This window comes from Anomaloglossus baeobatrachus, chromosome 3, assembly GCF_048569485.1.
Source record: "Anomaloglossus baeobatrachus isolate aAnoBae1 chromosome 3, aAnoBae1.hap1, whole genome shotgun sequence".
Lineage (NCBI taxonomy): Eukaryota > Metazoa > Chordata > Amphibia > Anura > Aromobatidae > Anomaloglossus > Anomaloglossus baeobatrachus.
In genome coordinates this window covers 395,723,589-395,749,511 of record NC_134355.1, presented here as the reverse complement: position 1 = coordinate 395,749,511, position 25,923 = coordinate 395,723,589, and the positions used below count along the sequence as shown (strand labels likewise).

General features: G+C 43.9%; 1 protein-coding gene across 7 annotated transcripts in view; it reads left to right on the top strand.

The window, feature by feature from the left end:
• The window catches only part of ADGRB3 (adhesion G protein-coupled receptor B3), a 1,441,017-nt gene that overhangs the window by 1,378,576 nt on the left and 36,518 nt on the right, over positions 1-25,923 (top strand). For all 7 annotated transcript variants that reach the window (XM_075340252.1, XM_075340251.1, XM_075340250.1 and 4 more), the window contains 2 exons: positions 1,381-1,420; positions 7,793-8,436. In XM_075340252.1, the coding sequence (XP_075196367.1) occupies positions 1,381-1,420; positions 7,793-8,436 (684 nt within the window). The remainder of the gene's footprint in view (positions 1-1,380; positions 1,421-7,792; positions 8,437-25,923) is intronic.

Sequence of the window (25,923 nt, the reverse complement as noted above, 5' to 3'; positions counted from 1 at the left end):
TTGGCATAGACCCAGTCACCATTTACAGCACTGTGACCAGTGGCCTTAAAGGTTCATTTTAATCAATAGATCCAGGAATAATAATAAGTTGCACAATTCGATGGGTAAAAAAATGTTCCTGTGTTGGGATAATCTTTTATATGTGTCCCCCCTGTGTACTGTGTAATGGTTGTGTCAAGACAGCACAGGAATTTGGTCTGATCATACCACATCTCCTGGGCAGGGAAAGACGTAAAAATATACAGACATTATAGTATGGAATCGCAAATGATTCTTTGTTTGAAGTAAAACATTTTTTAAAAACTAGTAGGGAAATGATATGTGTTACCTCACAGAAAGAATCAGCTTTGATCCCGTGCTGTAATGTTTGTATATTTTTTTAATTCTTCCCTGGCCCAGGAGATGTTGTATGATCAAACCATGTCCCTGTACGGTCTGACACAGCCATTACACAGTATAGAGCAGGGACACATATATAAGATTATCTCAGCACAGGAACATATTTCTTAACACATTCAGTTGTGGAACTAATTATTATTCCAAGATCTATTGATTAAAATCAACTATAAAATTATCTTTGTCCATGGGAAAACCCCTTTAAACTCACCTAGCAGTTTAACAGCCGCCTCTGTGTGTAGCTGCGCCGACAAGCATGACTGAAAGCCAGCAGGTTTCAAGGAAAAAAGTTCATTTTCTCCCGTGAACTGAGCATTCAGCTCAGTAGCCGGGCACTTTTTTAACTCTATTAATCTTTAGATTAACCCTATATCTGCAGATAAACAGCGTTAACTAATGTGACAGGTTCCCTTTGACATTCTACTCTGTTTGCAGTTTGTAGTTTAAATACCTATATTGAGATGATAAATAATTGTGTTGACCTTTCAACAAATATTTCTCTTTATTGTATGAATTATCATTTAAAGGCTGAATTTTATTCTTTTTCATGTTATATTAAAATTATTTGGAAGATTTGGAACATTTAAATGTTACAAATTAGTAAAGATAGAAGTCGGGTGAGGGGCTAATGCTTTTCTCAGCACTGTATATTGCAGCTTACAGGCCTGCATACGTCAGTATACATTTTGTGGAATATTCTGCTGAGCTTTCAGTCAGGCGGCACCTTTCTAACACTATTTACCTGCAGATAATCCCTATCTCTGCGGGGTAATATTGGGATCCAATGTGACAATCTATTCTGCAGACTGTAGATGAATGACGTATATTGATATGATAAATTATTGTGTCCACCTTTCCACAAATATTTAATGCACAGTATATTATTCAGTAACTACTGGCATAGTGATAATAATAGCATGTATGTTTTTTCTTTGTTGTATATATTGATATACTGTACTTATATCCTATCTTTTTCACTAACAGACAGACTTTGAAAAAGACGTGGACATTGCTTGTCGGTCAGGTAAGAACATACAGTATGTCAAGTAAAAATCAATACAACACTGCGAGAGCACTACAAGTTTATGATTACAAACAGAGGTTACGAGGTCCCCTGTAGTTAAAAAAATGGGTATCATGTGCAGTCATTTTTCAAAATTGAAATAAAATGGTGCTTGCCAGTGTGAAGACTTGAAACAAGGATAATACTTTGTAACCTGAACTGAATGTGAAATCATTAGCAACAGTACCATGCAATATGTGGGATTTCTGCACCAAAGATAGAACTTGGAATTTCGGGACTAAAAAGCACTAAAACATTCATGATTGAAAGCTTCCAGCAAAAGCATCTATTCAGAGCTCTGTACGAGATACATCCATGGATATTACCAGTTTAGACACCAAAGGATTAGAACTAGTGATGAGCGAGCACTACCATGTTCAGGTGCTCGGTACTCAGTAAGAGCAGTTGGATTCTCAGATGGGTTCGTCTTAAGTACTCGAGTATAATGGAAGTCAATGAGGGACTCCAGCATTTTCCTGGGAAATCTTCCCCAAAAATTGTGGAGTTTCGCACCATTGACTGCCATTATACTTGGTAAACGAACCACACCCATTCGAGCATCCAACTGTTCTTAACAAGTACCGAGCACCCGACCATGGTAGTGCTTGCGCGTCACTAATTACAACACTCCAGTATAAACACAATCAGTCCATAAATACCTTTTAGTTGTGACACTTAAGGGTAAGGACACACGGCGAGTAAAATGGAGCAAGTGGAATGCGAGAATGTGATAAAGAATTGCATTCCACTCGGACCAATGTTACTCTATGGGGTCACTGCCATGTGCGATTTTTTTTCTCAGCCCTAATCAGACTAAGAAAATAATCACAGCATGCTGCTTGTGGAATCCAATTCGTTTTCACTCACACCCATACAAGTCTATGGGTGCGAGAGACACATCGCACTACACTCGGATGACACCAGAGTGCAGTGCGATAATTGCATCAGCTGATAATGGAGTAGATAGGGAGATTAGTCCCTCCCTCTCCTCCACAGCTGTGCTCTGATGGCAGGATCGCATCACAGTATAATGACACTAGGCTCATGCTTGCAGCAAAGCGTTAATCGGGGGGTCATTAGCATAACGTATCCGATGCTTTCCATCAGATGATAAATGCCCATGTGTCCTTAGCCTTAGTGTCTAAAAGAGTCACCACCACAACCATGATGATTAGCCAAGAGTCACATTGATTTAGATATCGTACAAGCATTACATATGGTCATTATTTCCTATACCATCTAACTTTTACTTACGTGGATCTACCCTTATGTCCTCAGGAACACTAGCTGACTCACTGTGTTGGTAGCCACAATAAAAATGGTGAATGTTCTGTATCCTGAGCATATGAAACAATAGATGCAAAAATGCTGACATTTAATTCAGGTGCTAACTAATATTTTTATCCTTGATAGATTTTCACTTTCATATTTTTTTATACATAAAAGTAATAGCTTTATGAACAGACTTTATGGTCATTACTAGTCACCCAAAGAATTCAATTTCAGTAGGTTGAAAATATTAATAATTCTTCATGCAGCACAACCCAAGTGTCATCTTCTCTCTCTTTCTAACAATCAATAATCATTAGAACCAAAGCAAACCTGACAGCTGATATATGCTGCCCCAACCACCGGCTGTATTATCTCAGGCAGGCATGTTTGACTCTGAAACGTCTCAGCATTTCAGAGAATAACATACTTTAACCCTTGTCAGGTACCATGGGGTCAATGTGACCCCATGTAGATTGATACCGCTAGTAATTTTTTTCATAGTACAAGACAAGGGTTAATAGCTGGCTAGCTAAGCCTAAGGTAGACTAGTCGGACAGGCTTTTCTCAGGTTGCTGACAGTGACTGCAACTAACCTAAGCAGGTGCAACTAAGAAATTGACAATAGAGTAATATGTGCCTAAAGTTTATTAATTCATGTAGGGAACTAAAGTTAGAACTAATTGCTGAAGAGTTAATGCTAAGTATGATACAAAAAGTCCACAGACAAACTAGAATACCCACATTGATCTTTGTTCGCCACGAAAAAGCATCTGCAAATATGGTCTGATGTTTAGACTAGTTTTCACAAAATCACTACATGATATGGGATACTGCTTGCATTGTTCTGTTGAGAAACCTTAGGTTCTTTGCTGTGGGTCATATGATCAGTGTTCTCCAAGTCTAGTTCTCTACAGCAGCATTCCCCAGCTTCAGTCCTCAGGAGCCACCAACAGTGCATGTTTTCAGAATTTCCCTAGTAATGCACAGGTGATAATTTAATGACCTGAACACCTGTGGAATACTAAGGAATCCTGAAAACATGCACTGTTGTTGGCCCTGGAGCAGTGTTCCCCAATTCCAGTCCTCCAGGCCCACCAATAGTGCATGTTTTCTGGATTTCCATAGGATTTCCGTAGTATTGCACAGCTGATAATTTAATTTAACACTTGTGCAATACTAAGGAAATCCTGAAAATATGCACTGGTGGTGGGCCTGGAGGACTGGAGTTGGGGAACATACTTCCAGAGCCACCAACATCTGTATGTTTTCAGGATTTCCTTAATATTCCACACATGTTCAGGTATTAAATTATCACTTGTGCAATATTAGGGAAATCCTTAAAATATACATGTAACGCCTGCCTGGAGCCACAGACTCAGACTGGCTGTAAGGGGAGTCTAGAGAAAAGCCGCTCACAAAGCAGGACTCAGAGAACTCCGCAACCCTTTAACCCCTATACAGGGATTTGGAATTACACAGAGCCCCAGAGATCACTACCTGTGGTAGGCTGTAGTCCATGGTGGTCAGGCAGGGTCAAAAAACAGGAAATGCTAAACAGGAACAGAATCGGCAAGCAAGGGCGTAGTGAGGAGACAAAGCAGAGGTCAATTCCGGAACTGGCAGCAAGGTACAAAAACGACAGGCAGGAGGGTAGTCAAAAAACAAGCAAAGGTCAGCGCACATGACTCAAAATACAAACAGCACATGAACCAGGAGTACAGAACTATCTCTGGCAGTGGTCACATGACAGGAGGAGGAATAAGAAGAGTGTGGTGTCTTCCCATTGGCTGCAGGTGAATGATGGCAACTTCAGCTGGAAGACACACTCCACAGTCAGCCAGTGGTACTGTAGGTTCTAGGGAAACCCAGCCTAGTGGATGAGCGGAGCCTCTACTCAGCAGAGCCACGGGCACCGACTCCTCTACCATCACCAGCACTATCCATGGTGGGAACACGGCGTCACCTGGCGATCGGATCAGAAGTCACAGGCGTAGACTCAGGTGTGGACATGAAAATACACTGTTGGTGGCTCATGAGGACTGTAGTTGGGGAGCACTGCTCTAGAGGACTGAAGTTGGGGAACCCTGATATAGTTGATACATTGCCATATATCGGATATCTATGTAACGTTGCAGACCAAGCACATTCTTTAACTGCAATGGTTTCCTCTAGTGGCAATGGCCTGTTTTAGCAGGATAATGTGCCATCCCAAACTGGAAAACTTCTTTAGGAATGGTTTGGAGAACATCACAAAAACTTAAAGCTCTTAAATGAACTTCAAAATTCCCACAATTGAATCAAACATCTGTTGGTTGTGATAGAAAATCAAGACCCATAGGGATCCCATATTGCAATTTATATTTAAAGGATCGGGCTGATGACATATTGATACAAGATAATAGAGGAAGCCTTCAGAGGTCTTGTGCACTTCATGTGTCATTTGGTCAGTGCTGTTTTGTGGCCCAAATGACCTACACAACATTATACAGCTGATTTCAATGTTATACCTGAGCTGTGCATATGGCATGTATATAAACTAGCTCAGTACGCTGTTTTCACAAACACAGAAGCTAATGTAGTTGGTAAATCAATATTCAGATATTTTCACTGTTATAAGTTTTTGTCACAGATAAAGTTTACAGCTCCTGTAGAAGATTGTTTCAATGACAGTGATTGCCTAATTCTGCCAAAGGCTAAGACCTGACGTCTGCAGTTGCAATACACAAGGTTAAAGGCATTGTAGAGCAACAGAAACATATGCCTTCTTTCTTCCGTATTCACGTCTATCAAGATAGATATGTATAGTTTTGCCGTTTAGAAGCATTTGCCGTGGACAGGTGTTGTTTTGGAGTGTTTTTCTACTCCTGTAAAAACTCCTTAATTAAAATGTACTGCAATGCAGTAAAATCGTATAGTATACATGAACAAGGATTGCAAACAATCGCAAATGGTTGTAATTATACTAGTCTTTGACAATGATGGTAAGATAACAATATTAAAACTAAATGATACAAAGAGTCTTTAAATGATAAAATTATTATATATTTAAAGATCACTAAGAGAGAGTTGACCGTAGAATATATTGCATGTCATACAAACGACTTTTGTAAAATAATGTTATCTAACCTGTAGCTCACCAACTGTTAGAAAGCTCCAACTCCCAGCATATAACTGGATAAATATAAGGAATTGCTGAGGACCTAAAGACACCCTTCAGTCTTCTGTTCTGATACTGCTTCTATCTTAATAAAAGGAAAAGATATCGGCACATCCAACGTAAAATAATTTCTATCTTTATTGTCACATAGTATTAAAAACGTACATCCATATTTAGAAGACCCTATGTGACAATAAAGATAGAAAAAATATTTTATGTTGGATGTGCCGATATCTTTTCCTTCTATTCAAGTTATAGTCCACCTGGCAGACTTCATATCGTTGCACTCCATGGATGTGTGGTGACCTATTCCATTGGGCGTGTTAAGCTTTCCTCCACCTCGTCTGCTGCTTCTACCTTACTCCATTCTCATGCCCAAAAGTACAGCTGTAGACATAGGAAACAATATGGTTGAAGAAGGTGAGAATTATGCTTAATCTTTCTGTGCCCCAGGATTGACACTGAAAGGCAAGAGAGGCATGACTCTGACATAGTTTTCACAATATTCCCCATTCAGTGGCTATTTTGGACATGAAAAGGTATCAAATACAGAAGGAGCAGGAGCAGAAGTCATAGATATACTGACTATTCTCTAAATGTATGGTCACACTTGCTGTGGGGATGAAGGATTGCTTTAACCATTGTCCTCCAACCTTTTTCAAAACTACAACAACCTGCAATCTGGGTATTTACACCAGTTATTTTCAATCCATGGTTTTCCCCAAAACTCTAATCATTGAGACATATAAGAATACAAATGCATCTCAATAAATTAGAATATAAAAGTTAATTTATTTCAGTAATTCAATACAAAAAGGGAAACGCATATATTATATAGAGTCACTACACACAGAGTGATCTATTTCACATGTTTATTTCTGTTAATGTTGATGATTATGGCTTACAGACAATGAAAACCCAAAAGTCATTATCTCAGAAAATTGGAATAATTAACACAAAACACTTGCAAAGGCTTTCTAAGCTTTTAAAATGGTCCTTCAGTCTGGTTCAGTAGGCTACACAATCATGTGGAGGACTTCTGACTTGACAGATGTCTAGAAGGCAGTCATTGCCACAGTTCAGGGTAAGCCACAACAGGTCATTGATAAAGAAGCTAGCTGTTCACAGAGTGCTGTATTCAAGCATATAATATATGTGTTTCCCTTTTTGTATTGAATTACTGAAATAAATTTACTTTTTGATGATATTCTAATTTATTGAGATGCACTTGTATTTGTAATACCTGTTGAACCATGGGTTGATCATCACTGGTTTTAACCTACAACATTCCCTTTCTTTTGTAATGCATGATAGTTCTTTAGCTTCCATCCAGATCATATAAAAACTATCAAAGTACAAATTAGATGATCACCCAAGATATTGTCACATACGGTCAAGACGTCTGGTACCACTGGTAGTGTCAACTGCTTTCCAGAATGAAAACACGCATAATAGTAAGCCATGTGGTTTGTAGATATCTTGCTCTCCTGCTGACTTGGAATGATAAAGTCATACATAATTCACTAAAACAATTAGTTATGTATTGGAATGGGCACTTCAATACTTAATGAGTTTTTGTATAACGCACGTTTGGTTGTGTGCGTTCAATTATTGAGCATAGGCCTTATGTAAAGTTTGGAGTCTTGGAGATCACTTGAAAGACACAAATATAAACAATGAAGTGTTTCACATGAATACACAGTGCAGACAAGTCTATTATGAGCAGAAGATTAAATGTCAACTGTGATCAACCTAAACCACAGTATATGTTAATAAACTAGAGATAAGAAAAAAAGAAGCTTTTAAGCACAAGCTTTTTAATGCAAAATAGTTTAGGACAAAACATTTCTATCTTACAAATCATGCATACAATCATACCATAATATATGCTTTGTAATTTGCAGTTTTACACAAGGACATTGGCCCCTGCAGAGCTGCTACAATAACAGGCACCCTCTCCAGGATTTCGCTGAATGATGAGGAAGAGGAAAAGGCAATGAACCCAGAAGGAATGAGCTATTCTACCTTGCCAGGAAACATCATTTCTAAAGTTATTATTCAACAACCATCTGCCTTGCACATGCCCATGAGTATGGGAGAGATGGCTGATCAGTGTCTGAAAAAAGAGAATAGTGAATTAAGACGAACTGTGTACTTATGCACAGATGACAACCTCCGAGCTGGAGACTTAGATATGGTCCATTCCCAGGAGCGAATGATGGAGAGTGACTATATTGTAATGCCAAGAGGCTCCGGGAACATGCAGTCACAAATGAAAGATGAAAATAAAATGAACATAGCTATGGATACATTGCCTCATGAGAGGCTATTACACTACAAAGTCAGTCCTGAATTTAGCATGAATCCAGCTGTAATGGAACAATTTGGTATAAATTTAGATCAGCATCTTGTGTCTCAAGAACACATGCAGAGCCTTCCTTTTGAACCTCGCACAGCAGTAAAGAACTTCATAGCCTCAGAGATGGATGACAGTGCTGGATTATCAAGGAGTGAAACAGGTTCAACAATATCTATGAGCTCCCTAGAGGTTTGTAATATACTATTTCTTTAGATGTATTTCATGTTCTACTGTTCAATGATCCAACACACTTTACCAGATGTATAGATAGATAGATAGATAGATAGATAGATAGATAGATAGATAGATAGATAGATAGATAGATAGACAGGAGGTAGCAGTACAATAAATTGTGCAAAAAGGTGGGCTTTTATTAGGCCATGTGCCAATGTTTCAGTCCCATTACAAAGCTTTTCTCAAGCCTCCCTTTTCCTGCTACATATATTTATGTAGGCAATAAACACTTCTGAAAGGACTCAAACCTCCATATAGTGCAATAGTATAAAATATTGTAAATGTGTCCCTTGTTCCATCTAAAATCTGTGAGTTGGAAGCTGATTAGGATCTCTGAGTTGGAAGCTGATTAGGATCTGTGGGTTGGAAGCTGATTAGGATTTGTAGGTTGGAAACTGATTAGGATCAGTAGGTTGGAAGCTGATTAGGATCTGTGGGTTGGAAGCTGATTAGGATCTGTGGGTTGGAAGCTGATTAGGATTTGTAGGTTGGAAACTGATTAGGATCAGTAGGTTGGAAGCTGATTAGGATCTGTGGGTTGGAAGCTGATTAGGATCTGTGGGTTGGAAGCTGATTAGGATTTGTAGGTTGGAAGTTGATTAGGATCAGTGGGTTGGAAACTTATTAGGATCTGAGGGTTGGACACTGATTAGGATCTGTGGGTTGGAAACTGGTTGAAGCTGATTAGGATCTGTGGGTTGGAAGCTGGTTAGGATCTGGGAGTTGGAAGCTGATTAGGGTCTGTGGGTTGGCAGCTCATTGGGCTACTGTCTTTACCCCAAATTTTTGAAATGGGCAGGATATTGTATAGATTTTCCAGTTCCGAAAACAATTGCTGAACAAACTTAGTATTTTTTGTAGAAATAGGATAGAGCAATTATTTAGAAAACTACCTGAAAACATCGGCCCCAAATCATCAAAGTGTTTATGCCAGAATTTTGGTAAAAACAATTTGGAAAGGCACAAGATGTTAGCACAAAACAAAATTATGAGAATAATTACAACTTTTAGCAATTTCAGCCAGGTCCGTCAAAATGGGTGGAGCTGGCGAGGAGCTTGGGTGGGCCAGGCCGCAGCAATGGCCACCCAATATATACATCAGAGTGAGGGCATACCTTACTCCAAAAATGTTCCTGACTATAAAAACATATCTGGTAAAGCATTAAGTGGTGTTAAAATGCAAATGCATTATGTGGCATGTGCCTTATAGTAAATTTGGTGTGTCTTATTCCTGCATGCGCCTAGTACCGAACACCTGTTTTAAATCTCCACACCTCATGTGAGATTAGCATTATGTAGGGGCAGAGAACTTGATTTTAGCGATTTATCACTTAATTTACTGAGTGCAGCAGTTGTTATAGAGTCTCTGTTGCAGATCTGCATGCTAAGCCTTGTATGACCCAAGCCACACCAGTGGCAGTTTACTGTGCACAATATACATTGACAAACAGTCGGTTTACAGTGGTGAGGGCATGGTTACACAGAATAGCTGACCAGGAGGCACAAGACATCTAGTCCTGTAGTGATAATCTCCTGCTGATAAAACCAGATTTTATTAAAACAACAGCAACACATAGCTTAGCAAGTGACAGCGCTGGAAACTATCTCAGACGCTATATCATGCTGCTCTCTGAATACATAGCAAATACCTTTTGACAGATTCCTTTTAAGTTGCATTAAATTGATGATGCACAACTTTTTGCTACTTTGATTAACTAATTGCTTATATTTTTAGTAGAATAAATGCCTATAATGTTTTTCAATCTTCACATGTCTAAATGAAGCATTACTGCTGTTTAGCTGATAAGTGATCTAGAAGAACTCTGAACCCATTATTTACTCAGTATTCTCAACACAGAAGATTGCTCATTTGCAAATAGATATTTTAGTTCAAGCATGCATAGCCAATCTGAGAGTCATTCCAAATCGTGCGCTTGCATCTAATTCTCTATCATTAATCATATTATTATTGATAGCATTATTATTGTTCTTCCTCGTTTTTTCGGCTTTCTTCTTTTCTTATTAATACTTTAGGTTAGATGTAAGTACAAATGATAAATTGTGAAGGCTAAAAGCAAATCCAATTTATGCTTTCTAAACTTAGACTTCCTGGTACTTTCATCTTTATACACCTGTAGAAATGTTTCCTTTATTAGTGAATTTTCTATTTGATTTCAAGAATAACTTTCAATTTAGGAATCCCTAAAAGCAGGTTGAGCTGAATTTTTAAATTATAACTTATTCTGATTGTAAAGTAACAATACAATGATTAGATAGATGTTTGTTTCCATCAAGTATTATGCCAGTACTTTTGTATAGCAGCACTGAACTTTTAAGAGTAAACTAGTTTGGATATTTTTACAGTCCCTGTTCAGAACTTTGGATTGGATAGGATGAGTTCCCCATGCAGAAGCACCTAGCTTACAGTATGCTCGAGCATATACAGCGTAGTGTATGGGCTTAAAGGGTTATTCCATCTAAGACATTTATGACATTTCCAAAGAAAATATTGAGAATACTTTGGCACTGAAGAGTGAGTAAAGTTGACATTTTTGCACAGGTGATTTATTAACTCTAAAATGTGTGTGCAGGTATTCATTTTTAATTTTCGAAGTTTCGACTTAACTGGTCTTTACAGCAACAGAGTGGCAAGCCCCCGTGTCCATCTGGATGCCTGTTCATTCTCTGTTTGTCATGGCCGGGGATAGAAGCTATACCGGCTGTAAAGGACAACACACAGGAAGCCCTCCTTATAGCTAGGGAATGGGGGAAGTGATGACCCCTGACAACAACCTGCAGCTCACCCTCACTGCCCTCACAAACCTTATACAGGTTCCGCACCTGTCGCCGAGCAGAAATACCTGGGGCCCTATTTCACATTAGCAAATGGGCCCTAAATAAGGATGGAGGGTATGAGCTCTTCGTCAACACCACTATTACTAAAAGAGAACACAAGGGAACAACAATACAGAGGAAACACAACAGCTATCACCAGAGCCCTGGTAGATAGCAAAGAAAACACTTATCTGAGCTATAGCAACCACAGGAGTCTGGAGCAACAGAAGATGACTTCTCCACAGCTCAGTCAGGAACAAACTATAAACCGCACCCAAATATCCCCAGAGTGAGGTTTATAAAGGAAGTCAAAGGCTAGTAACAGAGAGGAAAAACTGTCAGATTCCCATGGACCTAGATTCTGCTGCTGCAGAAACAGGGAATTATCAGATACCGTGCTGCCAATCTCTGGGATTTTCTTATACTCCGTGCCACGGGATTGTCAGCTAGCCTTGACACATCCATGACACTGTTTCTCCATCCAGATAAACATAGACAAAGACTATTTAGGTTGAAACATCAGAAACTGAATATCGGTGCCAGTGCTGAAGTGTTTGGAGTTTGGTCTTCTGGGCATGAATTTCGCAGTAGAGCAAACCTACTCTCTTCTCCATTTCCAAAGAATATGCCATAAATGTCTGACAGCTGTTGGTCCCACTTCTGAGACTCACATCTATTCTCCCAGATGGGGACCCGTCATGAACTGCCAGGAATCGAGAACTGGGCTCACCTAAAAAATAAATGGAGAGAGATGAGCATGCACTGGCAGAACTTCATTCTTCTCTGAGCCGCAGGCCCCATTCTAGAGATAAATATGTGTCCCAGCAGTGTGAATATCCCATAAATGCCACAGATGAGACAAATATGTTCCACCATTAGCTAAACACTTTTATCCCTTAGTTTGATTAGTATGGGGTTTTATACTATTCAACATTACTGGACATTTGCTAGAACATATCAAAAATATTACAAAACCTATCCCTTCATGACTGACTGCAAGATTTTTGTCAAACAAGCATTCCTAGGGATTCTCATTCATAATAATCTTGCAGTGTAAATGCACCTTTAGGGCCTGTGCACACGTTGCAAATTTGTCATGTTTTTTTCTGTGCAGATTTGTCACAAAACCTGAAGGGTTTCCTGATGCCATCAAAGAATAAGAAACCTGAAGTCTCATGACAAACCTGCGCAGAAAATAACGTGACAAATCTGCAGGGTCTGCACAGGCCCTTGTCTTAGCTTATCAGTTCACCCAGTGGCAGACAAAATCAGAAGAGGGCCTCAGTGAAAGAGCAGTATATGGGCAATATTCTGTCTAATGGCTCATCATAATGCAAATTTACACCTGTTTTGGAGGTAGAAATGGCCGCATTAGTTCTTTGGACCCTGGCAAACTGCACATGTTGCACCATTAGTGTGTCATCCTCCCTTGAATTCATCTAATTTTCATAAAAATAGACTGTCAATAACTTGCGTATTTTATCTCTCCAATGAATTGTATAAATGTAATATAGCATATACTTCCCTACTACAGGCTGATCTATTGTACGATTAATGTGTGTTACTTAAACACTACCTACAAGGCTTAAGGCCCCGTCACACTAAGCAACATCGCTAGCAACATCGCTGCTAACGAACAACTTTTGTGACGTTGCTAGCGATGTTGCTGTGTGTGACATCCAGCAACAACCTGGCCCCTGCTGTGAGGTCGTTGGTTGTTGCTGAATGTCCTGGGCCATTGTTTAGTTGTTGCTGTCCCGTTGTGAAGCACAGATCGCTGTGTGTGACAGCGAGACAGCAACAACTAAATGTGCAGGCAGCAGGAGGCGGCTTCTGCGGAGGCTGGTAACCGCAGTAAACATCGGGTAAACAAGAAGCCCTGTCCTTGGTTACCCAATATTTACCTTTGTTACCAGCCTCCGCCGCTCTCACTGTCAGTGCCGGCTCCTGCTCTGTGCACATGTAGCTGCAGGACACATCGGGTTAATTAACCCGATGTGTGCTGTAGCTAGGAGAGCAGGGAGCCAGCGCTAAGCATTGTGCGCTGCTCCCTGCTCTCTGCACGTGTAGCTCCGTGCGCTGGTAACCAAGGTAAATATCGGGTTGGTTACCCGATATTTACCTTAGTTACCAAGCGCAGCATCTTCCACGCGGCGCTGGGGGCTGGTCACTGGTTGCTGGTGAGCTCACCAGCAACTCGTGTAGCCACGCTCCAGCGATCCCTGCCAGGTCAGGTTGCTGGTGGGATCGCTGGAGCGTCGCAGTGTGACATCTCACCAGCAACCTCCTAGCAACTTACCAGCGATCCCTATCGTTGTTGGGATCGCTGGTAAGTTGCTTAGTGTGACTGGACCTTTACTCTGTTTCACTACTTTATTGACACTTGAACAATGGCAATTTGCAGAGTATCTGTAACCACTGACAATTAAAAGATCTCTTCAACACTACCTACAAATCCTCCAAAATTGCCACTACTTTATTGTGTTACATATATCCAAGAATTACTATTACGCCCTGTTTACAACATATTAAGTCCTTCATTTCTTGTATATGCTGATTATAGCACACGTGTTTCAGTTTATATGCTGAGCATATACTGTACATAGGGCTCCATTTTCAGTATATGCCAAAAAAGTGTAGTTTATATAATGGTATGCCTTTGTTTTACTATATAGAATGCATAGTCGACTATACTTTTCTATACAGATGAATCGAATGAAAAATGGTGGTGTATTCTATAGGTGACAGATGGCCTCTATACATTGGCATAGCTGGGTTAAATGAGGTAAATATGTTACAGTGGTCTTTATTAGTCAATATACCTTTTTACTGTACAGAAAGCATTGTCAACTATGAATTTCTACTTAGAGACATTAAAAATGGTGTTCATTTTTTGCGTGCTTGCATGGTATACAGTCGTATAAGTTGGCACCTTCAATGTGTTAAATGGGGGACACTTTTCATTGTCTTTTTTATGAACTGTATACATAGGGGCAATACTCAGTCTAGACCAATAAGTTTGATAAAATGCTCATGTGTGATTTGGACAATGCTTTAATGATATTGTACTAGAAATTAGTCAAATACAGATAAAGGGATATTTTTGTGCCTCAGACCTGTTAGTGTCTTCTGGATTAAAGTGGTTGCCACGCAATGTGATCGCAGACTTGTGAATCCTTACATTGCGGACACTGCGCAGCGAGGATTCGCTGGTGTCAGAGCCGGGAACAGTGGTCACGTGACTGAGAATTGCATACTCGCGGCTACATGACCGCCGTTCTAGGCTCAGACACCGATCAAACCTCACAGCACAAAGTGCATGTGATGTGATTGTTTTCAAGTAGGCAGTCACATAGAGAGATTGAAAACTTGTGGATTTGGCCCAGACAAACCTTTGAAAGAGAACCTGTCAGCTAATTCATGCTGCCCATCCCACGGCAGCATGGATCAGAGCCAAGCTGCATGATTTCAGCCAGCTATATTTTTCTCCGTATCGCTCCAGTGTTTCAGAGATTGTATAGCCAGGGTCATAGCCAGAGACTAGCCCAGCACTGCCCGCTGCTGGCTTCTCCTAGACCCATTTGTGATGATTAACAGCTCTCTTGCTATAGGAGAGACCTGTCAATCACATTTAGCAGTGCTGGGAAAAACAGGCCTGGGGCAAAGCTGGACTAGTTTTAGCTCAGACTCTGGCCAAATTTTCTAGCTATATGTTCACTCAAATGCCACAGCTTTTCAGAAAAAAAATACACTTCACTACAGTTGTGCAGCCAGATTCTGATTCATGCTGCCTGTGGTTTGGGCAGCATGAATCATCTGAAAGGGTCCTGATAAGAAAGAAACTTTATGTACTTTGTGCAGTAAAAGAAGCGGATTCAATGGGAATCCGCCACATGAAAAAACGCTATTACCTACAGATATGATGTTAATAACGTTTAGAGCCTGCTTGGCATCCGCACTTAGAGCCCCACTGCCAGGAGAAATTAATTTTAAGCATTCATCTTCCAGTCATAAGGATGCAGTTTCAGTCAACGTTCAGTATATAGTGAGTGGTGGCTGTAACTGAACCCCCAGCACTGACTGGCAAACGTTACCGGGAAAATGAAAGTTAATTTCCTCCTGGCAGAGGGGCTCTAAGCATCGGGAAGCTATAAAATACTATTAACCTGCAGATTAACCCCATATTTGCAGGTTAATAGTGTTTTTGAAGGTGACAGGTTCCCTTTAAGCCTGATCATTATGTCATGTTACAGACTTATAGCATCTGTATATTGAGATGGGTGCAGTTTTGTTGTTGCCTTAGGCAATCATGGTTAAAAAATCACAACTGCATTCAGTAGTCACTATAATACCTGAAACAAGTATCAAAACTATTGGTATTTGAAAACAGGTAGGTATATTTTACCAATGAGAAAAAAATACTATAAAATTGATTATGTCCATAGTTATCCAAGTCTTAAGTGCTTCTGATTTTTATGTTCAATTTCTGAGAAAAGTGTTTTAGAGTTTGTCAATAATTATACTTCCAAAAAATCAAAACATAATACTAAATATTGATTAATACTGACAAATTGGGTCTAGCAGTCAGGATCAGCAGAATTTTAGAAATCAGATGACTTTTGCCCAGGCCACTAATGGAAAACAGTAAGCAAATGTAGGGTTGGGACTAAAGGGCACTTACACACTGCGATATCACTATTGATATCGCTAGTGAGCCTACCCGCCCCCGTCGGTTGTGCGTCACGTTAAAATCGCTGCCTGTGGCGCACAACATCGCTTACACCTGTCACACGGACTTACCTTCCTTGCGACGTCGCTGTGACTGGCGAACCGCCTCCTTTCTAAGGGGGCGGTTCGTGCGGCGTCACAGCGACGTCACATGGCAGCCATCCAATAGAAGCGGAGGGGCGGAGATGAGCAGGTGGAATATCCCACCCACCTCCTTCCTTCTTCATTGCCGGTGGATGTAGGTAAGGAGATGTTCGTCGTTCCTGCAGTGTCACACATAGCGATTTGTGATGCCGCAGGAACGACGAACAACAAGCGGCATGCACCACCAACGACATTATGAAAAGGAGCAACGTGTCAACGATTTTTGTCGTTTTTGCGATCACTGATCTTCGCTCCTAGCTATCACACGCTGCGTTGTCGCTAACGACGCCGGATGTGCGTCACAAACACCGTGACCCCGACAATATATCGTTAGCGATGTCGCAGCATGTAAAGCACTCTTTAGACTGATTAGTTTTTCTTTTTTTCTCAGGGAAAAAAAACCCATCAGGATAAATATTTTACCGATTTAAGTATGTTTTCGGCCTCAGACACACATCTGTGTAAAACGGGCGTGTTTGGTCCGTTTCCGTATATACCGGAGACACGGACAAACGTGCACCAATGTTATGCTATGTTTGAAAGTCACACGTGCGTTATTCCATACGGTCCGTGTGTCCATGTCCGTGATACGTATGTGTATCCGTTTTGCACGGAAGCATGTCCGTTTTCTGCACGGAACACGCACACACGGACCCAATGGAAGTCTAAGGGGCCGTGAGCACACGTACGTGACACGGATGCATCTCCGTATGCTCCGTGTACGTTTTGTGCTTTTTTCTAGCGATGTCGGTCATTCTTTCTTTTTCTGTGTATGTCGGTCAATCTCCCTCAGTCCGTTGGTCGGTCTCTCTGTCTTGTCTGTCCCTCTCTCAGTCTGTCGGTCAGTCTCCCCCCCTCTCTCATACTCACCGTTCCCCAATCACCAGCGCTGCACTGCACAGCTGTTAAAAAAACTCCGGTGGCTTTTACTATTTTGAAAAAGCCGGCCGCTCTTTAATCAATCTTGTATTCCCTGCTTTCCCCACCCACCGGCGCCTATGATTAGTTGCAGTGAGACACGCCCCCACGCTAAGTGACAGCTGTCTCACTGCAACCAATTACAGCCGACGTTGGGTGTGTTAATATCGAGCAGTAAAATAATTAATTTAAAAAAAAACGAAGTGTGGTTCCCCTCATATTGATACCAGCTAGGGTAAAGTCAAACGACTGAAGGCTGGTATTCTCAGGATGGGGAGCCCCACATTATGGGGAGCCCCCCAGCCTAACAATATCAACCAGCAGCCGCCCAGAATAGCCGCATCCATTAGATGCGACAGTTCTGGGACTCTACCCGGCTCTTCCCCCGATTTGCCCTGGTTGGTGCGTTGGCAATCGAGGTAATAAAGGAGTTAATGGCAGCAGCCCATAGCTGCCACTAAGTCCAAGATTAATCATGTCAAGCGTCTCCCCGAGATACCTTCCATGATTAATCTGTAAGTTACAGTAAATAAACACATACACTCAAAGAAATCCTTTATTTGGAATAATAAACACTAACAAATACCCTCGTTCACCACTTTATTAAGCCCGAAAAAGCCATCCTTGTCCGGCGTAATCCACGGAGGTCCCGCGTCGCTTCCAGCTCAGCAACATGAAGGTGACAAGACCTGCAGAAGAACACCGCCACTCCTGTCAGCTCCACACAGCAACTGAGGTGAGAAGCGTGATCAGCGATGATGTCACTCAGGTTACTCGCGGCCACCGCTGGATCCTCCAACTGTGACAGCAAGTCGCCCGAGTGACAGCGATGAAGTCACAGGTGAGTTGCGGTCACGGATGGAGGATCCAGCTAGCCGCGGGTAAGCTGAGTGACGGCAGCGCTAATCGTGCTGCTCACTTCAGTTACTCAGGGGATTAGCGGTCACCGGTGAGTCCTTCACGGGTGACCGCTAATCAGTACACGACACAGACAGAGCCGCGGACATTCAACACAACACGCACACACGGCTAGCATACGCAATTCACACGGATGCCACACGTACCATAAAAACGGACTTAAAAACGGAAAACGGACCCGAAAGACGGAACGTAACACACGTGCATGTTTTTCACGGATGTGTGTCGGAGGCCTTAGGCCCATTTCACACGTCAGTGAAAAACACTGACGTTTTTCACTGGCGTGTAAAACACGCACATGTCCCTGCGTGTGCCGTGAATCACGGCACACGTGGGTTGTCTAAGTGCAATCCGGGCTCCGTTCTCCGTGGCCCGTGATTGCACTTAGTAATAAACTCACCTGCGCCCGCTCCCGCTCTCCATGGTGCTGATCGCTCCCGCGGTGCAGCATCCGGCTGGCACTGACCCCCGCAGCAGCTGCTTCCGGGTCGGCTGTGTCGCGCATCATGAATATGCGCGACAATAATGAGCTGTCTCAGAAGCAGCAAGCTGCACGGGCTGCAGAGGACATCGCTGGACGCCGGGTGAGTTAAAATGTTTTTTATTTTAAAAGCACCTTTTTTTCTGGCACGTGTTTCACGGACCACACCACTGCGTGGTCCGTGGGACATCAGTGATGCCAGAAAAAAATGGACATGTCTCCGTGCGGCAATCACGCACACGCGGGTACGCCGCACGGAGACACGTGCAGTGAAAAATCACTGACGTGTGAGCAGACCCATTCATTATAATGGGTCTGCGTATGTCAGTGATTCTGGTGCGTTTAAAAAAAAGCACAAACGTGCCAGAATCACTGACGTGTGAAAGAGGCCTTAAGGGAAGAAAAAGTTGCAGCATGCAATATGAAAGTCAGAAATTTTCTGAAGCAGGGCTGACAACAAAGCAGGACAGGGACCCGGAGTAAGAAGGTGCCCATGCTCACGTGCCAACTTCAACCTCACCATATGCAGCTTTAGTTTTTCCAATATTTTATGTATAAAATGAAAGCATGGTATTTCACGGTCAATGTGCAAACCCGCTCCATGTTGTGTTTATTTTATCTAAGTGTAAATGGAGAGACCACAATAAGTAACTGGACCCAATAATTATAAAACATCACTTGCATGCCATATATATTATTTCACTTCTTTTTAAAATCAGTGGGTCACGGTGCTGACTAATCCAGTAATTTTTTTATGTCTCCCTTTATTAGGAATCATAGGGGTATATATAGTGAGTGCAGTAAATAATCACCGGTCACCATCCTCTGCCGTTTTTAGCTGTGCTCTGGTCCACTCCAGTACTATGTGACCCCATTTTTAAACTGTTTGGTGTAGAGATGCAATTATTTTCTCAATAAAAGTCTATGAGACTCAAAACATGGCTTTCTAGCCTCATTCGGATTCTCATAGATTTGGATTCAGAAAATTTAACCCCTTCAGCCCCCAGCCTGTTTTCACCTTAAAGACCCGGCCATTTTTTGCAATTTTGACCAGTGTCACTTTGACAGGTTATAACTCTGGAACACTTCAACGGATCCTGGCGATTCTGAGATTGTTTTTTCGTGACATATTGTACTTCATGTCAGTGGTAAATTTAGGCCGATATGTTTTGCGTTTATTTGTGAAAATTTTGGAAATTTGGCGAAAATTTTGAAAATTTTGCAATTTTCAAAATTTGAAATTTTATGCCCATAAATCTGAGAGATATGTCACACAAAAAAGTTACTAAATAACATTTCCCACATGTCTACTTTACACCAGTGCAATTTTTGAAAAAAAAAAAATTCCGTTAGGAAGTTAGAAGGGTTCAAAGTTCATCACCAATTTCTCATTTTTCCAACAAAATTTACAAAATAAAATTTTTTAGGTACCACATCACATTTGGAGTGATTTGAGAAACCTAGGCGACAGAAAATACCCAAAAGTGACCCAATTCTAAAATCTGCACCCCTCACTCTGCTCAAAACCACATCCAAGAAGTTTATTAACCCTTTAGGAGCTTCACAGCAACCAAAGCAATGTAGACGAAAAAATGAAAATTTTACTTTTTTAACACAAAAATGTTACTTTAGCCATAAAAATTAGTATTTTCACAAGGGTATCAGGAAAAATGCATCATAAAATGTATCGTGCATTTTCTCCTGAGTACGCAGATACCCCATATGTGGTGGAAATCAAATGTTTGGGCACACAGCAGGACTCGGAAGGCAAGGAGCGCCATTTGAATTTTTGAGTGCAAAATTAGCTGCACTCATTAGCGGACGCCATGTCGGGTTTGAAGACTCCCCGAGGTGCCTAAACAATGGAGCTCCCCCATAAGTGACCCCATTTTGGAAACTAGAGCCCTCAAATATTTTTTCTAGATGTTTGATGTGCACTTTGAACCCCTGGGGGCTTCACAGAAATTTATAACGTTGAGCCGTGAAAAGAAAAAATTTTTTTTTTACCACAAAACTGTTGCTTCAACCAGGTAGCTTTTTTTATCACAAGGGTATCAGGAAAAAATGCACCATAAAATGTATTGTGCATTTTCTCCTGAGTACGCAGATACCCCATATGTGGTGGAAATCAAATGTTTGGGCACACAGCAGGACTCGGAAGGCAAGGAGCGCCATTTGAATTTTTGAGTGCAAAATTAGCTGCACTCATTAGCGGACACCATGTCGGGTTTGAAGACTCCCCGAGGTGCCTAAACAATGGAGCTCCCCCATAAGTGACCCCATTTTGGAAACTAGAGCCCTCAAATATTTTTTCTAGATGTTTGATGTGCACTTTGAACCCCTGGGGGCTTCACAGAAGTTTATAACGTTGAGCCGTGAAAAGAAAAAAAATTTTTTTTACCACAAAACTGTTGCTTCAACCAGGTAGCTTTTTTTATCACAAGGGTATCAGGAAAAAATGCACCATAAAATGTATTGTGCATTTTCTCCTGAGTACGCAGATACCCTATATGTGGTGGAAATCAAATGTTTGGGCGCACGGCAGGACTCGGAAGGCAAGGAGCGCCATTTCACAGCAAAATTGGTTGGAATTATTAGCGGACGCTATGTTGCGTTTGGAGACCCCCTGAAGTGCCTAAACAATGGAGCTCCCCCACAATTGACCCCATTTTGGAAACTAGACCCCTCATGGAATTTATCTAGCTGTTTAGGGAGCACTTTGAACCCCTGGAGGCTTCACAAACGTTTGTAATGTTGAGCCGTGAAAATATTTTATTTTTTTTACCACAAAATTGTTTTTTCAAACAGGTAGCTTTTTTTTCCACAAGGGTATCAGGAAAAAATGCACCATAAAATGTATTGTGCAATTTCTCCTGAGTACGACGATACCTCATATGTGGTGGAAATCAATTGTTTGGGCGTACGGCGGGGCTCAGAAGAGAAGGAGCGCCATTTCACAGTAAAATTGATTGGAATTATTAGCAGACGCCATGTTTCATTTGGAGACCCCCTGAGGTGCCTAAACAAAGGAGCTCCCCCACATGTGATCCCATTTTGGAAACTAGACCCCCCCCATACAAAAAAAAATAGTTTGGCGAAATAAAAAATACAGACATCAGTAGAAAAAAAAAAAAAAAATGAGCGCCTGCCAAGACCAGTGCCAAACGTGAGAGCAATGCACGAGTCTCGCATCGCATCATCCACTGCAGTCTGGAAGCGAGCAACTGCGCTGGATAATGCGATGCGAGAGGGCGGGGCGGCAGATGAGAAAGGGCGCAGCGGATGGAAGATGGGAAAGGGCGCAGCGGGTGGAGGAGCGGCAGAGGATGGGAAAGGGCGCAGCGGATGGATGATGGGAAATGGCGCAGCGGATGGATGGGAAATGGCGCAGCGGATGGAGGAACGGCAGAGGATGGGGGTGAGGTGAGATGGGTATACCTACCTTACAGGATGGATCTAGGCAGCAGGATCACAGCAGACAGAAGTGGCAGCAGATGAAGGAGGCAACAGATCGAGGAGGGTGAGAGGGGGCAGTAGATGGAAAATGGGAGAGAGCAGGCAGCAGATCGGGGAGGGGGACAGAGTCTGATGGGAGAGAGAGATGGCACATGGAGGAGGGGGGGCCCCGGGGGGAGGGTGGCTTGCAGCACATGTAGGGGGAGGGTGGCTGGCTTGCAGCACATGTGGGGGGAGGGTGGCTGGCTTGCAGCACATGTGGGGGGAGGGTGGCTGGCTTGCAGCACATGTGGGGGGAGGGTGGCTGGCTTGCAGCACATGTGGGGGGAGGGTGGCTTGCAGCACATGTGCTGCAAGCCAGCCACCCTCCCCCCACATGTGCTGCAAGCCACCCTCCCCCCACGTGGGGGGAGGGTGGCTTGCAGCACATGGAGGGATAGGAGGTGTGGCGATGGAGAAGGGGCAGCCGATGAAGGAGGCGGCGGCGGCCGCCGATCGGGAACAGTGGGGGCCGATTCGGGGGCAGCAGCGGCTGAAAAAGGTGAGTGCGACGGCGGCGGGGACAGTGGCGAGCATGGCGGCGGGGACAGCGGTGGAGCGGGAGCAGCGGTGGGGCGATCGGAGACAGCGGCGGAGACAGCGGCGGAGCGGGAGCATGGCGCCGGGGCGATCGGAGACAGCGGCGGAGCGGGAGCATGGCGCCGGGGCGATCGGCGACAGCGGCGGAGCGGGAGCATGGCGCCGGGGCGATCGGCGACAGCGGCGGAGCGGGAGCATGGCGCCGGGGCGATCGGCGACAGCGGCGGAGTGGGAGCATGGCGCCGGGGCGATCGGAGACAGCGGCGGAGACAGCGGCGGGAACAGCGGTGGAGCGGGAGCATGGCGCGGCGATCGGAGACAGCGGCGGTGGAGCGGGAGCATGGCGCGGCGATCGGAGACAGCGGCAGTGGAGCGGGAGCATGGCGGGGGGATCGGAGACAGCGGCGGGGACAGCGGTGGAGCGGGAGCATGGCGCCGGGGCGATCGGAGACAGCGGCGGGGACAGCGGTGGATCGGAAGCATGGCGCCGGGGCGATCGGCGACAGCGGCGGAGCGGGAGCATGGCGCCGGGGCGATCGGCGACAGCGGTGGAGCGGGAGCATGGCGCCGGGGCGATCGGCGACAGCGGCGGAGTGGGAGCATGGCGCAGGGGCGATCGGAGACAGCGGCGGAGACAGCGGCGGGAACAGCGGTGGAGCTGGAGCATGGCGCGGCGATCGGAGACAGCGGCGGTGGAGCGGGAGCATGGCGCGGCGATCGGAGACAGCGGCGGTGGAGCGGGAGCATGGCGGGGGGATCGGAGACAGCGGCGGTGGAGCGGGAGCATGGCGGGGGGATCGGAGACAGCGGCGGGGACAGCGGTGGAGCGGGAGCATGGCGCCGGGGCGATCGGAGACAGCGGCGGGGACAGCGGTGGATCGGGAGCAGCGGCGGGGCGATCGGAGACAGCGGCGGGGCGGGCGGCGGGGACAGGGGCGGGCGGCGGGGACGCGGGCGGTGGGGACAGGGGCGGGCGGCGGGGACAGCAACTTACCGCTCTCCTCGGCTTCCAGGGACGGTCACAGGCCGCAGATCCACATTGATTGGAGAGAGCGGTCACAAGACCGGTCTCTCCAATCAGAGCTGGGGGCGGGTGAAGCATCGATCACCCAGCTCCAGCCAATGGCCAGTGCTACAGCAGCACTGATCAGGGCTGGATTTCAATGTTCCAGCCATTTTCAATGGCTGGAACATTACAGTGGCTGTAATTGGCTGAGCGGCGTTCGTCAGCCAATCACAGCCTCTGTAGGTTCGGGGAGGAGGAACCACCCCTCCTGAGGTCAGGCAGAGGTCCCCTCCTTCCCAAATCCACCGTTTAAGTAAACAAATTTCACTCCCCGGGGCTCCGGGACCGCGATTTCGCCAGGACGTACTGAGTACGTCATGGGTCGTTTAGCACCATGACGTACTCAGTACGTCCAAGGTCGTTAAGGGGTTAAAAACAAAAAAAATCATTATTTATAACGTTGACCTTTATTTTTCAAAGATACTGTAATTCACTTTGGCATGCTGAATATCATTTTCTGGACCAAATCTTGATAGATTGCAACCCATTTTGCCTAATCAATGCTTGGAGATTATTGTAATTTCTGTGTTTTTGTTTCTTTACCTGCTTTTTGAGGATTGACCACAAATTGTCATTGTGATTGGGGTCAAGGGAGTTACTAGCCATGGACCCAAAATTTCAATGTGTTGCTTACCGAGCCATTAAGCTATTTATCTCTTTTTGTTTGTTGCTTCATCATGCTGGAAAATTGCTCATGGATAGTTGGTAGATGTTGCTCTTGGAGGCTTTTTAGATACCTTTCTAAAAGTATTGAGATTGAAACAAATTTTGGTTTTGACAAAGTTTGCTATTTTTGCTTTTATAAAGCTTATCTATTGATGTTTCTATGATATTGTACTGAAGTACAATAATAAACATTTCATAAGCTCTCACTTTCCATCAGTCCTCTGCAGTCCAATTCCTGTATTTTCTACAAGGTTATTTCCCTGATGAAACCCCCTTTAGACTGTTTAGGACATCCAGAAGAACGATTGTCCAGAGAAGAAAAGGTTGTCACTACCATGAGTCTTGGAAATAGCATTGTTCATGACCAAATTGTTACTAGATTGTTAGGAGAAGTTAGGGGTGCTTCACACACAGCGAGCTCACTGCCGAGATCGCTGCTGAGTCACGCTTTTTGTGACGCAGCAGTGACCTCATTAGCGATCTCGCTGTGTGTGACAATGAGCAGCGATCTGGCCCCTGCTGCGAGATCGCTGCTCGTTACACACAGCCCTGGTTCGTTTTCTTCAAAGGCGCTCTCCCGCTGTGACACACAGATCGCTGTGTGTGACAGCGAGAAAGCGACAAATGAAGCGAGCAGGGAGCAGGAGCCGGCGTCTGACAGCTGAGGTAAGCTTGTAACCAAGATAAACATCGGGTAACTAAGGTGGTTACCCGATATTTACCATAGTTACCAGCCTCTGCAGCTCTCACTCTGCCTGTGCTGCCGGCTCCGGCTCTCTGCACATGTAGCTGCTGTACACATCGGGTTAATTAACCCGATGTGTACAGCAGCTAGGAGAGCAAGGAGCCAGCGCTAAGCAGTGTGCGCGGCTCCCTGCTCTCTGCACATGTAGCTGCATTACACATCGGGTTAATTAACCCGATGTGTACTGTAGCTAGGAGAGCAAGGAGCCAGCGCTCAGTGTGCGCGGCTCCCTGCTCCCTGTGCACACAGCTAAGCGGTGTGTGCTGGTAACTAATGTAAACATCGGGTAACCATACCCGATGTTTACCTTAGTTACCAGTCTCCGCAGCTTCCAGACGCCGGCTCCGTGCAAGCGCAGCGTCGCTTGCACGTCGCTGCTGGCTGGGGGCTGTTCACTGGTCGCTGGTGAGATCTGCCTGTTTGACAGCTCACCAGCGACCATGTAGCGATGCAGCAGCGATCCTGACCAGGTCAGATCGCTGGTTGGATCGCTGCTGCATCGCTAAGTGTGAAGGTACCCTTACTCTTGGAGGATATGTAGATGCCTTGAAACAATGCCTTTATGGCTTCTTTGGCTGTATTTATAGCTTACAGTATATCATAAAAGTGAGTACACCCCTCACATTTTTGTAAACATTATATTATATCTATTCATGGGACAACACTGAAGATATGACACTGTGATACAATGTAAAGTAGTCAGTGTACAGATCGTATAACAGTGTAAATTTAGTATGCCCTCTAAATAGCTTCACACACAGCCATTAATGTCTAAATTACTAGCTATAAAAGTGAGCACACCCCTAAGTGAAAATGGTCAAATTGTGCCCAAAGTGTTAATATTTTGTGTGGCCACCATTATTTTCAAGCACTGCCTTAACTCTCTTGAAAATGGAGTTTACTTGA